We start from the raw sequence: 12,872 nt of genomic DNA, 5'->3' as shown, positions 1-12,872 counted from the left end.
TGTTAAACATGGTCTGGGAGATGCTTTTTTGGCCTTTCTAGAAGATATGAACTCAGAAAAAGTCTTACGCGTCGGACCCAACCATAGTGCAGCTTGATTCACTAAACTTGATTCTTAACACCCCGGGCTCAATTTTGTGTCTCTGAAAACTGTTAACCATCAAATTAGAAGAAATTCACGGTTCTAAGAAATAACTGAAAGTACCTAGAGCTGAAATTTTTTTGATAAATCCAATAATCTTGAATTTTCTAAGTCGTTTTCCTCTCAAACTGTTTCCATAACACATACCATAAATTACTTGGTAGTGCCACGACACTGCACGCATATATTAATTCGCTCTGCTGAACCCACGACGTTTCTGTTAGAACACAGGGTTCCCATTCATTGCAGGACATCACATGACAATTGCATCATTGCGCTGCAATTGCATCAGCTTCTGTAAATTGTATTATTCTTAGGGTATATAAGGGGTGGCTTTATAGTTAGGTTGAGTCTTGCCGTAAGCTTTGTCGAACTCAGTGTACCTTGTCGCTAGCTTGAAGAATTGTGTTTGCCGTTACATTGTCGTCGTTAGCCGTTTAAGATTTCTTTAGTCGTTTGCCGTGAACTGACGAATTAGAAGAAGTGTAAGAAATTAGCGAATTGGATAACAGTTTTTGCCGTATTTATCGTGTACGTTTCTGCGAACGACCTACGAACTCACGTTTGTAAAACCCCCTTTTTAAGTGGTTTTACATTGGTTACCCCGTGTGAGGACAGCCGAGCTGAAGGAACAGAAGATGAGCACCTATCGATACCTGCGAACCACAGACGACCAGCCGATTTGCAATTACTGCAAAAGAGTGGGACACGTGGTCAAATATTGTAGAAGACGCCCGTTGAAGCAGCAACCATTGCAAGGAAAAGCTTCTGTGCCTGTGAATGCAAAAATGGGCCCAGTTTTTGAAGCCGAAATTCGGACAAGAATGACAACCCAAACCACAACCGAACCCTTCGTTGCTCTGTGCAAGTTGTTCCGCATGTTAGAAGACGTAACAAAGGAGCTTGCTAACTTGATGAAAGAGCAATTGGGCCAAACAATAGCGTTCGACGAGGCAGAAATTTTCAAAACGCCCCTGACAACGATATTCAAAGAAATGACGTCAATCACCGATATACTGTTAGCCCCATCACATCTGTGCAGATCATCATCACCATTATTCTCATTACCAAAAACGAAAGAGTTGCAAGGCATGTTGTATAAATGCGAAGAAGAAACGCCACAAGAAGACCAAGCCAGGAGGCTTGTTTTCAAAGGAGGGGGCTATGTTAGAACACAGGGTTCCCATTCATTGCAGGACATCACATGACAATTGCATCATTGCGCTGCAATTGCATCAGCTTCTGTAAATTGTATTATTCTTAGGGTATATAAGGGGTGGCTTTATAGTTAGGTTGAGTCTTGCCGTAAGCTTTGTCGAACTCAGTGTACCTTGTCGCTAGCTTGAAGAATTGTGTTTGCCGTTACATTGTCGTCGTTAGCCGTTTAAGATTTCTTTAGTCGTTTGCCGTGAACTGACGAATTAGAAGAAGTGTAAGAAATTAGCGAATTGGATAACAGTTTTTGCCGTATTTATCGTGTACGTTTCTGCGAACGACCTACGAACTCACGTTTGTAAAACCCCCTTTTTAAGTGGTTTTACATTTCTTCTAGTTGTCTCGTTTATAACTAGAAGAGAAAATTGGATAAGACCTGGATAAAAATCCTTCTACATAGATTTCTTGAAGAAATTTCAACCTTGGTGTCAACTGAGAAATATGTTACTCCAGTTGCGTGGTGGCAGAGAGGCCATGGGGGGCCATGGCCCCCCTAAATATGGGCGCAAATGGAGATAAGGGGGCGCCAAAATTGTTTGCTTGTAATGTTTGGCCAGGAACATCAAAATTGATCGTACACGGGTCGAACACTTTGCTACGGTGGCCCACAGGTGCCACGGCAAAACTTTCTTTCTCACGGCAAAACTTACTTTCTTACGGCAAAACTTACTTTCTCACGGCAAAACTTACTTTCTCACGGCAAAACTTACTTTCTCACGGCAAAACTTTCTTTTTTCACGGCAAAACTTTATTTCTCACGGCAAAACTTTACTTCTCACGGCAAAACTTTACTTCTCACGGCAAAACTTTCTTTGAATTTAATTTATTACTTAAATTAAATTTATTTTGAAAATTTTATCTCGTGACATTGGATTCTCGTCGTCGTATTGCTTTGTTCCTTTTGCTTTTCTAACATAGGCGTAGTAGACAAGGGTCTGGGGAGATAAGGGGGCTGTAGCGGCAACTGTAGTTTCTCAACACTGAAAAGTTTCCAAAAAAGCGATAATCAGGCAGAAATCTACCATGATTCAGTCAGGCAAAATTTTCATAAACAATGGATGTTGTTTGTTGGGCAACCACTTCGATTTTTTCCTCCCCTTATATTATGCCCATGCTTATTATTTCATTTCTTTATTCATTGTTATTACTATTATTCGAAAAATTAAGTACCTAGCCATCAACCCACCCTGTGAGTAATACGATATGATATTATATTAAACACAATACACAATTTATAGGTTTTTTACAAGCCACAATCGAGCGTGCCAAGTGCACGTACGTGATTTTTTTGCACGAATTTTATGTGCACGCCAATTTTCAACGAATTGATCTTTTTCACTGCTCTCAAAACAAAGGAATCAAAGACCTTGCATGCGGTACTGTTTCGTTGAGATAGGCATATAGGCCTAGCCTAGCCTAACCTAGATAAATTTTAGAACATTTCTCGGCTGTCTTTCTGCAAGAATTATCAAGAGAAGATGTAGGTATTCGCAAATTCTGCGAAGTTTAAAACGTCTAAAGCATTGATTAGATCTAAGTATCACGTACACAACAACACGTAAAGAAAGTTTTGCCGTGAGAAAGTAAGTTTTGCCGTGAGAAAGTAAGTTTTGCCGTGAGAAAGTAAGTTTTGCCGTGAGAAAGTAAGTTTTGCCGTGAGAAAGTAAGTTTTGCCGTGAGAAAGAAAGTTTTGCCGTGAAAAAGAAAGTTTTGCCGTGAGAAAGTAAGTTTTGCCGTGGCACCTGTGGGCCACCGTACTTTGCTGTACTTGCTGTGAACAATCTAATAAAACGTGTGATTCTACAATCGAAGCACGTTGCGTTGCCATGACCCGATCAACATTTGTGCCTCTTTTTTGTTAACTATGTACGTAGCTTCATGTTTAGCACGCAGATTAACGAAAATCATACGTATGCCAAAATTGTTTTCTATTAGTTTGCACTCAGAAAGCCAAAAAAACCTGAGTGTACGCCGAAGATCTTCGGGCCTAAGTACATGGAATCCACCCTGGCAATCAATACAGCAGAATCTTGTTATTAACATCGATGTGCACCCTGAACAATAGGTCGCCCTTTCTTTCTTTTCCCAACGCATGAATCCTCCCCTCCAAAAATTTTTCTAAAAATCAATGTTTTTCTGAGCATCTTCGAACTGTCTGTTCTGAGCGGTAAAGTGATTTGTTAAATTTTAGTCTGGGAGATGCATTTTTAGCCATTCTAGAAGACTTGATTTCAAAAATTTTCTTGCGTGTCGGACCCAACCATGAGGGGTCCTCCTTTATCATTAAACTTAATCCTTAGTTCAACACCAGATTCAATTTTGTGGCGCCGCCTCTGTCCGATTCAATAGTGCGATTCAATGCTTGAAACTTTCAGGTTTTTGAAAGAACTACTATTTAATAACTACTGAATAATAACAATTTTGAACCATGTTTGCATATCATACATCATATATGCGATGACACTAGGCTGATACAATCGCCCATAAGCAGTGACGTAATGGACTAAGGTTACTTTTAGTCAAAAAACTAAAAAGCCCCAAACAAAAATTTGCTATACGTTATTTTACTCTGAATTCTTCCATTAATGCTCGCATTTTCAATCAAAACTTATTCATGAAATTTTGGATTCAAGTTGCAAAAATTGATTTCTCTTCCAGAAACACGTGCTTTTATATAAGCACGATATATAGATATGGCGCAAAAATCGACTTGGCCACCCCAGGGAAAACATAGCCACCCCGCCACTGCTTACTCGTATTTATTTATGGGACAATATCATAGCACTCTTCTAGTCAAGTAAAGCTTTGAGTATGCTTTTTTGGAATCGAGTAGTTTCATTTGAAACTAGAAGACAAAACTGGATAAGACCTGGATAAAAAATCCTTCTTACTTAGAATTTCTGACAAAAAGTTTCAACGTTTGTGTCAACTGACAAAATCCAAGTCTGTTTTTTATCTATCTAACATTTGCTTGCCAATTTCAGATCAAATTTCTGGGGGCCTTTAGGTTTGTGCTTAAAGTTGCATACCTTGCGTTACGCCACTGGGACAAGCACCCCTTACTTACAGCTAAGCTTGAAACATTCCCCCTCTATGGATGAGAAATGACCCTCTTGAGATTGAACACGTGCCATGTCATAGCTCCATGTTCTTTATTGGCTTTTCTATAATCATGGAGTTGACCACGGCCTAAACAAGCGTGGATCTGACTCACTTTGTGGAGTTGTAAATTAAAATTGTGGAACTGTAATTGTAGAAAGTGTGGATTTGTAAACAATGCATGTTCTTAAAAGTGCAGCATAAAATACCAATCGAAACGCCTAAGAAAGAAATGGGAACATTTTTTTCAATTCGAAGTGAATGCCCAATCCCAGCCTTATGTATTGCACTCATTTTTTATAAGAAAATTGCGATAAGAAATAAGCAATGGACAATAAAGAAGAATTAAGAACCTTCAGGGCTCGTAGCTTCAGTACATGCGGAGAATGCAATCAATTGCGCTTTAGGATATTGTTGTGTGCTATTTTGAAGTAAGATATAAGAAGTAAGTATACATCTTTAACTTCAAGACATCATCTCAATTTAGTTTGCTTTTATGACTTGCTTCAAAAAAGACACTGAGCCTAAAGACCAAGACCGAGATTATGATTTCCTGCCCGTAATGTATTTTGGGTTTATGTGATACCTTTCAGTAGATGTCAGTTAAAGTTATAAAGCAATTCGTCTAAGGTGTTTTAAATTAGTAAAGCATTGGAAAAATTCCTCTCAAGGTTACAGTAGCTGAATGATGATAAGCCTCTCGGTGGTAGCTGGGAGGAACATTCAATGTGGAATGTTGCAAGACAGCGACTATAGTCCTCCCCAACTTTTTTGCAACAATAGGTTAGAAAATGTTTTGAAAGTTTATGCTAACGAACGCATTAGTAGCAGTTCTGCTGGGAACACGTTTTTGTTCTTTTTGATGGTGCTTAATCTTGTGTGGTCTGTTCTTGTGTGATGGTGCTTTATTTGTAATTTATCTAACTCGGTTTTGAATTTTTATGTTAATTGAAATCTTCCCTAAATCGTTATGTTTATGAATAGGGACAGAAAGAAGCAAAAATTTTCTGAAAACACTTTACACAAGCATCTGTGGTTTCATATAGGGAGTAAATTGTGACTTTCCACCTACAGGATTTTGCCAGTTGTTCTGAATGATTGGCAGCCACATATTTTGTGGTTGGCAGCCAAATGCAGCCAGCTAAACGCAGTATACAAAAAAGCTAATTTTTTGCTAGTTATTGGGAGTGATACCGTAATCAAAATTTGCTTTGTAGGTTACAAAAGTTTTCACTTGCTTTTATCTAAAACCGTCTGTTATCTTTTACTTTGTTTCATCATTCATCATTTGCAATTTTGAAATTATTTTAAAAAGTTTTGAATATTATCTATGCAAAAAACCTTTGCATTTGTTTCCTTTGCATTTTTGTTTTTTTTGTTAACATGCTGCCAGAATTCAGCCAAATTCTGCTTCTTCGGTTCAATCAATTTTTGACGGCCAAGATGTTTTGAGAAACTGCCAAAATGGAAAAATTTGGCCATCAAATCATGGATCTAAATTGCCTTTTTGTTAATGAAGAATGAGTACACTGGGTTGTCAAAAAGGCCAAATTGCAACTCTGGCCACTTTTGATATTCTGAGCATGCATTAGCCTCTTTCTCGAGCAGTGTTGCCTTGATTTGAAGTCTAGCATAATTTGTGCACAATCTCAAGGCAAATTTGGCGTAATTCCAAAATTGAGTGTACGCCGAAATCTGGTGCGTGGTTTCTGCATTACAAATAAGATGGGGGTAAAGATCATGCTTTCAAACTGGGTGTGAAAAGAGAATAAAAAGAAACACGCACAATTTGTACATCAGTGAGAGTGAGAGTTTTTTTGCCATCTGTAACGAGCTTTTCGTTTATAGTATCAAAACTTTATGAAGAACAGATTTGATGGCAAAGAATTTGATGGGCTGAATGCAGCTAAGAACTTTCCATAAGTAAAAGAGACTTAAGAAAGCTTCACCCAGCTTTTGTCCCGGACAAAATATTTCATTCAATCATGCACTAAATTTTTGAGAAATAAACGACTAAGATCGCAGAGATCTGAGACTTGTTCTCAGAGGAATTCTACCAGACAGGACAATGGCTCAGATTCTCGCAGCAATCCTTAATTCTGTCAATGTAGAGAGGCTGATTCCCATCTACAACAAGATAGAAGCAGGTGGGGAAAGCAACATAGTTCCAGAAAAACTTAACAAATAGATAGATATTGCAATGAATATGCTTGATCGCAAGTTTCGAGTTCCTAGAAAAGCTGCAAAGATATGGCTCGAAAAAACCAAAAAACACCAAAGTCCGAAACTTGCGAGGAAGGGGGTCACCCTAAATAGAAAGGGGGTAGAAGCTCCCCCTTCCTAGCGATAGTCACAGGAGTGCGAGTGAATTTTTTTACCAAAATTTTTTAGCAGAGCAAAGCTGCTTTTTATCACGTGACCCATATGGGGCATGTCCATTCAACTTGAGATAGAGGCTAGACATTTTTGTCTTTTCTTTCAGGGGCAAATTTTCCTATAATTCATTGGGGGCTTGGACAGAATTCTTGTCTATACAAAGGCTAATTTTCCTAGAATTCATTGGGGGCTTCGACAGAATTCTTGTCTTTACCAAGGCTAATTTTACTATCATTCATTGGGGGTTATAAGAGTATTCTTGTCTTTTCAGAGGCTAATCTATGTACCCTACCTTAGGGCTACTGGCAAGCCCGCGTAGCGGGCTTCGTAGCGGAGCTGGTCTTCCGTTAATTGAAAGTTGCTGCAAAACATTTGCAAGCCCAGGTCTATTCGTGTACCTTGTTTAAATATTTTAATGGTTTACCACCTAAGTCTCTTGTTTATTCTAATTTCAGTGTTTGGATTTTCCATATAATTATTTCATTTATTCCTCGACGACTTGTGGGCTCTTTGACACATTTTCAGGAGATTACTCCCAGGAGTTCTGCAATTCATTTAGAATCAAAATTTAAACTTTTCTAGCAATACAGTTTTGATCCTCGTTGACAAATGGGTTTTGCTCAAATATTTTCTAGGCCTTTCCTTAGACCTCTCATGCTTGCCTATAACGGCATACCTATAACGTGAACTATAGAACTTCCTTCAGTTCTCGTTGACTATCTGAGAATGTGCCTGCCAACAGGGTATTTTTTCCGCTAAAAAATCCGGGACATGATTAAACCTTTTCTCTCTTTTTTCCGCCATAGGTATGCCGATTGAATGTATCACGTTTTCAAGTAGAATGTTTTCAGAATTCTATTCCAGGACAGGGTCATAAACTTTAATCAAAGAGACACAAGACACTCGGGCGATGACATGACAATAATGGCAGTGGGTAATCAAAAAAGATTGATCCTCGCTTTCACTACGAGGCTAATCATAATGTTTTGCTTTTACACTGAAGTACTGAGGAATTGGGATGGCAAAAGATCTGGAATCTTCTGGTCAAGAAGAGAACTTAAACATGGAAGATATCAGGATGAAACTGAACTTAAAACGAAATAGATATCCCTACAGTATCGTGTGGACACCTATACCGTGTCTGACGTAAGTATACAGTACAGGGTGCAATTTTGTTCATCTTACTAATTGTTTCCACAAGCAGAAACCTTGAGGGCCCCCTAACCTAATGCCAAGGCCAATTTGCCATCGCCACCACCTTTCGGTAACCCTGGTTGTGATCTTGTTTTTTGTGTTTATAAAAGCAGATCGAATAGAAAAATTTTAGATCTTGGCCCTAAAAGGGCACCCCTCTGCTCAATTTTTATGGCACCTAAGCAATGCAAGGGCACTTTTTGATCATGCAGTTGGCAAAAACAGCAACACAGTGAACTGCAAGGGGCAGGTAACCTGAATTTTTGAAAAGGGGGCACATACCTGCTGTGGTCCCTATGTCTTTGCTTGAATTTAAGACATCATTACTGCCTTGACTGATGTGTCGAACATTTGGGAGCCAACATTGGCAGCGATCTGGAATATCTTGATCAAGATAGTTAAAGAGAGCTCATCAACGAAAAGCTTTTTGGGGTCAAATTGCTTGGCAAATTGATTTTCAGTTCTCATCAAAATGGACAATATTGATTTTTCTCTTGCATGTAGATATCAAGAGATACTTGAAACCTAGATTTCATTAGCATTCAAAATATTGATATAAATTGATATTGCTTGGAAATCAATTTCATGAAAAGGGCACTTTGCTGCCCCTGTGCTGCCCCCGTGGCTCTGGCACCCTTGGATGGGGTTCCAGTTTGTTGGCTGATTACTGTTTTCATCGTTCATGATTTGGTTTCTAGTCACTTTCTTATTACTCTGGTTACAACCTACTTTTGAAATATACTTAGTCAGTCCCTTAAGCATGTTCTAACTGTATTTTACTGTCCAAAAATGCACAAATTAATTCTTTTTTCTTCCTTAGATGGATTTTTCCTTTCATTGGTCACATGGGAATTGCAATGTCATCTGGGGTGATACGAGATTTTGCTGGACCATACTTTGTTTCTGTATGTTTCTGAGCATTATCTTATTTGTTACTAACAGAATTTTTCATGAATAACTGTACCTGTAATTGTTTTTCATACATGACTGACAATCACAGCCAGATGAAATATGATATTTAATTGTCTTGGAAGCATCATTTTCCATTCTCTTGCACTGCAAAGTACAAATTTCATCCCCTTGCCTCCTTCAATTCTTGGAGCCTGGAATCAGTTTTTTAAACCAAATGTATGTTACCCTACAGTAAATTATGAATGAGATACTGTAAAAAATTATCAAGTACACCACTTACTATACAGCTCATTCTTTAACCACATTGTTCTAGTCCAATCGATGTATGATATGTAACCAAATTTAGAAAGTATGGCTTTATAACAACCTTTTGTTATTTATAAATTTCAGGAGGATGATATGGCATTTGGAAACCCAACCAAGTATGTTGGAAAAATACCACATTAAAGTTATTGTTACAACAAAATTTGCTGACAAAGTTTTTGGAAATACAGTGGTTACTTGTTTGTTTGTTGACGCCAAAAATTGGCAAATTTCTACTTTTGCTATTGTTTTTCGTAATCATTTTGTGTCACCCTTGCTATTTTGATAGCACTACACCAATGCCCTTTAGCTATCCATGATACCACAATTGATACCACATGATACCACAAATATGATACCATACATGATACCACAAATGATGTTATTTTGGTCTAGACAAATGTTTCTTTTGCTTTGAAGGTATTGGCAACTAAATCCCACCAAGGTGTGCAATGTTAATACAAATTGGGACAATGCAGTCTCAGCAGCATCAGAAGAATACAAAAAACGCATGGTATGCCTAAAGATTATTGCAGCAAATTTTGATTTCAGTTTTAAATCCATGAATTTATTGGTTTGAGCCATCATGCTTGGAAGCCATTTAAGTTTAGCTATTGTATTGCAACTAGTCAGAAGGAGAATTTATAGTAGTGGGTTTTCCTCTATCCAAGCAGCCAATAAACAGCATATTACAGTAAAAGCCAAAGGTAAACAAAAGCCAAAGATTGATAACCTCCAGGCTAAAATACTGCAAATTGATCACTTTGTATAGAAGGACCTCCAGGTAAAATATCAGAGCCATTTCAGCCTGGTACAGAAAATCACATATCATTTTTGTAGAGTTTATTGTAAATTCTTGGTTTCAGTGGTTGAATTAATAAGCAAGCAAGCATCATCATTTTCTGTATCAACATCTGTTTTTTCACTATTTGCATGAATTTTTTTATTGTCAAGAAAATGTTAAACATGTTCAGCAGCACTTCTTTACGTGAAATATAAATTTGCTTACCTTTCTACAGCACAATCTGTGTTGTGATAATTGTCACTCCCATGTTGCCATGGCACTGAACCTGATGGAGTATGATCATTCTCATCACTGGAATATGATTAAACTTTGTTTTTTGATGCTTATCCATGGCAAATATGTCAGGTAAAGATTTCTTTTCCTTTAGTGATGGGGTTGAATTTTTCAATCCATAATCATATCTTTCCTTGTGCTATAAATTTAAAATATTGTCAAGTTTTATTGGCAAACTTTTAAATGCTGTAAAATTTTTACTTCCAAAATGACAAATTATCAAATAATTCAAAATTATTGTATTACCTGTCATGATAAGTATATTTGGGGTGGTAAAAGATTGGCCAAATAATTTATCTCAATTTTTGTAACATTTTCAGTATCAACTTGCAGTTTCCTAATTGCAGCTTTCAAACAGAAAAGTAACATGTAAAAATCATCTACATCTATGCATATAATCAGAAAAGCCCAAATGGGCATCACACTGATGAGGGCGATTACCTTGTATGCAAGAGTCAGCAAAATATGTGTCATGGCCAAAGCAAGGATATGAGGCAAGTGGAAAAATGAGAAAATTGTATCTAAAGAAAAAAAATATTCATACCTGTTAATTTCTTATGTTTTCTCTTTTTCTTTTAGCTTTGGTGCAGTCATCAAGACATGGTTACCCTTTTTGATCCTGACAGTAGCTATCCTCACAGTAGTTTTAGTTTTGCAGTCTAAAGTAATTTAAAGGCATCTATATTATTGAATGTGACTTTCTGTACAAAGTAAATCTTGAACAACTTCAGACCTTAATTGACAATGGAGTAAAACTTGTCTTAAGGCATTTCGAGGTTATAACCTTTTTAGCTCCTTTAGAATTCCTTTATCACTTCTTGCATCAACTATTGGCAAAAAAAGCGAAAATATAAGTTATTCAAGGTCCAAGGGATTAAAAAGAAGTTTTTCGCCTGCCTATGTTACGGCTTCTGCCATATATTGTAATTGGTTATGTTTAATGTACAGTTGAAATGGAGATGGTTCACTGCAGGACATGGAAATCAATGTGCAGCTGATAACCTGTCCCCCAACTAGCATACATCCTGTGTTTAGCTTCAAATCCATCTTTGAACAGGCCCCTTAGAATAAGCAAAATAGGCATAAGAAAGTTATTACTAATTTTTTTACCTTGCATAAGGTTTACGAGTGATATCACTGTCTCTCAGCAGTTTAAATATTCCCCTTCTCAGATAAGCCTCAGCCCTATTAATTTTTTTGCAAAAACGTGCTTAGGGCTTATTTGAGGACCTAATATAGTCTATTTCAACACCACCTTTAAAAACCATTCTATAAAACATCGAGACATCAGTTTCAACACAAATCCCAGCTTGTCTGATTTTTGATCTTTTATAGAGATACAATGGTTTGTAAATGATTGAATTTTTTGTAATAATTAACATAAAGATTAGTTTATATGCACTTCTTGAACTAGAAAAATTTATTGGATCATACACTTAGGGTCACTGCATCATTTAGGAGTCTGTTTTCCCACTTAATTTAAGCATTACAACTTGATCTGTTGATTGTGGAAAATATATACGTAGACAGAGGGAGGGAAGTTTAGCAGGCTTTGTGAATGTAAGGTACTTGTAGCAAATGTAATTTATTTAGAGCAATGATACACTAGCACAAACTGTTACTTGTTGTTTGATGTTATCACATAAGTCTGCAACTAAGGAGAGAAGCTGTCTTCATAAGGTAAAACTTATGCCATGTTTCCTTGGCAGAAAAAGTTAAATACATATAACCAGTATGTGTACAATAGTGTGTACAAGATCACAAGATGATCACCAATACATGAAGCTGTTGGATAGCCAAAATATGTTTATTTAATCTTTCACTGGTTGGAAGAAATGGGAGGGTTGGATAGTTACCAAAGCACAATCAAAACAGATGTTACCAAAGCACAAACTTGTATGAAGGGCTACTCAGCTCCTAAGCATGCTAATAGACATTTTTGGTTGGTTGGTTTGCACTTAGCTATTTTGTTTGAAACAGTGGTGTAATGGATGCATGTTCTTTAACTTAGCCACACTTTAGTTTCCCAAAATAAACATCACATCCCAAGATGAATACCAAATCCCGAATACCAATTTCTGCCAATATTTTGAATTGCTCTTTATCATACACTCTGGTATAAAATAAACAGCTCTCCTGTTAATATCCGAGTGAGCTATACATAGATAAATAAAAATAGAAACAGAGGAAAAATTGCATAAAAGGAGAGTAATTTGGTTTTTTAAACAGTTTAGGAGATCAATCTGCAGTTCTCCCTCAGTATTTGAGAAAAACTTGGAATGGTAAGGAGAGACCTGAAGGTTATGCAAAATATTCAAACAAATTGACAAATGAATTCTTACAACTGATCATTCAATTCAACATTTTTCTCCACAGACTGTAGCTGAAATTCTCAATGGTAATGGGGGAAGGGGGTGTTAGCACGAAGAGTGTTTGTTCTATTTGACTGTGTCAATGCTATTTTGTTGTTTTGTCTTCTGTCTGCTTTTGGCATGGCCTTGTAGAACTAACTTCAAGACAATTGAATGTTTTTTTGACTGATAGAAACTTGGTC

At 37.1% G+C, this 12,872-nt stretch overlaps 1 protein-coding gene across 1 annotated transcript; it reads left to right on the top strand.

The window, feature by feature from the left end:
- Positions 1-7,801: 7,801 nt before the first annotated feature.
- Positions 7,802-12,849, top strand: LOC135688343 (transmembrane protein 222). The gene is made up of 6 exons (XM_065205163.2): positions 7,802-7,977; positions 8,846-8,930; positions 9,328-9,359; positions 9,661-9,754; positions 10,260-10,390; positions 10,898-12,849. The coding sequence occupies exons 1-6, from the start codon at positions 7,850-7,852 to the stop codon at positions 10,989-10,991; spliced, it is 564 nt and encodes a 187-aa protein (XP_065061235.1). The 5' UTR covers positions 7,802-7,849; the 3' UTR covers positions 10,992-12,849.
- The last annotated feature ends 23 nt before the right edge of the window (positions 12,850-12,872 follow it).

This window comes from Rhopilema esculentum, chromosome 19 (genome assembly GCF_057945365.1).
Source record: "Rhopilema esculentum isolate cy_ngs chromosome 19, ASM5794536v1, whole genome shotgun sequence".
Classification (NCBI taxonomy): Eukaryota; Metazoa; Cnidaria; class Scyphozoa; order Rhizostomeae; family Rhizostomatidae; genus Rhopilema; species Rhopilema esculentum.
Note: the sequence above shows the minus strand (reverse complement) of the source record. Positions and strands in the feature narration are given on the sequence as shown.

Bases quoted from the DNA above. Each gene is read 5' to 3' on its own strand.
- LOC135688343 (XM_065205163.2), top strand. From the start codon at position 7,850: ATGGCAAAAGATCTGGAATCTTCTGGTCAAGAAGAGAACTTAAACATG. The intron at 7,978-8,845 runs GTAAGTATACAG...TTTCTTCCTTAG, and splicing joins ACACCTATACCGTGTCTGAC to ATGGATTTTTCCTTTCATTG. The intron at 8,931-9,327 runs GTATGTTTCTGA...TATAAATTTCAG, and splicing joins CTGGACCATACTTTGTTTCT to GAGGATGATATGGCATTTGG.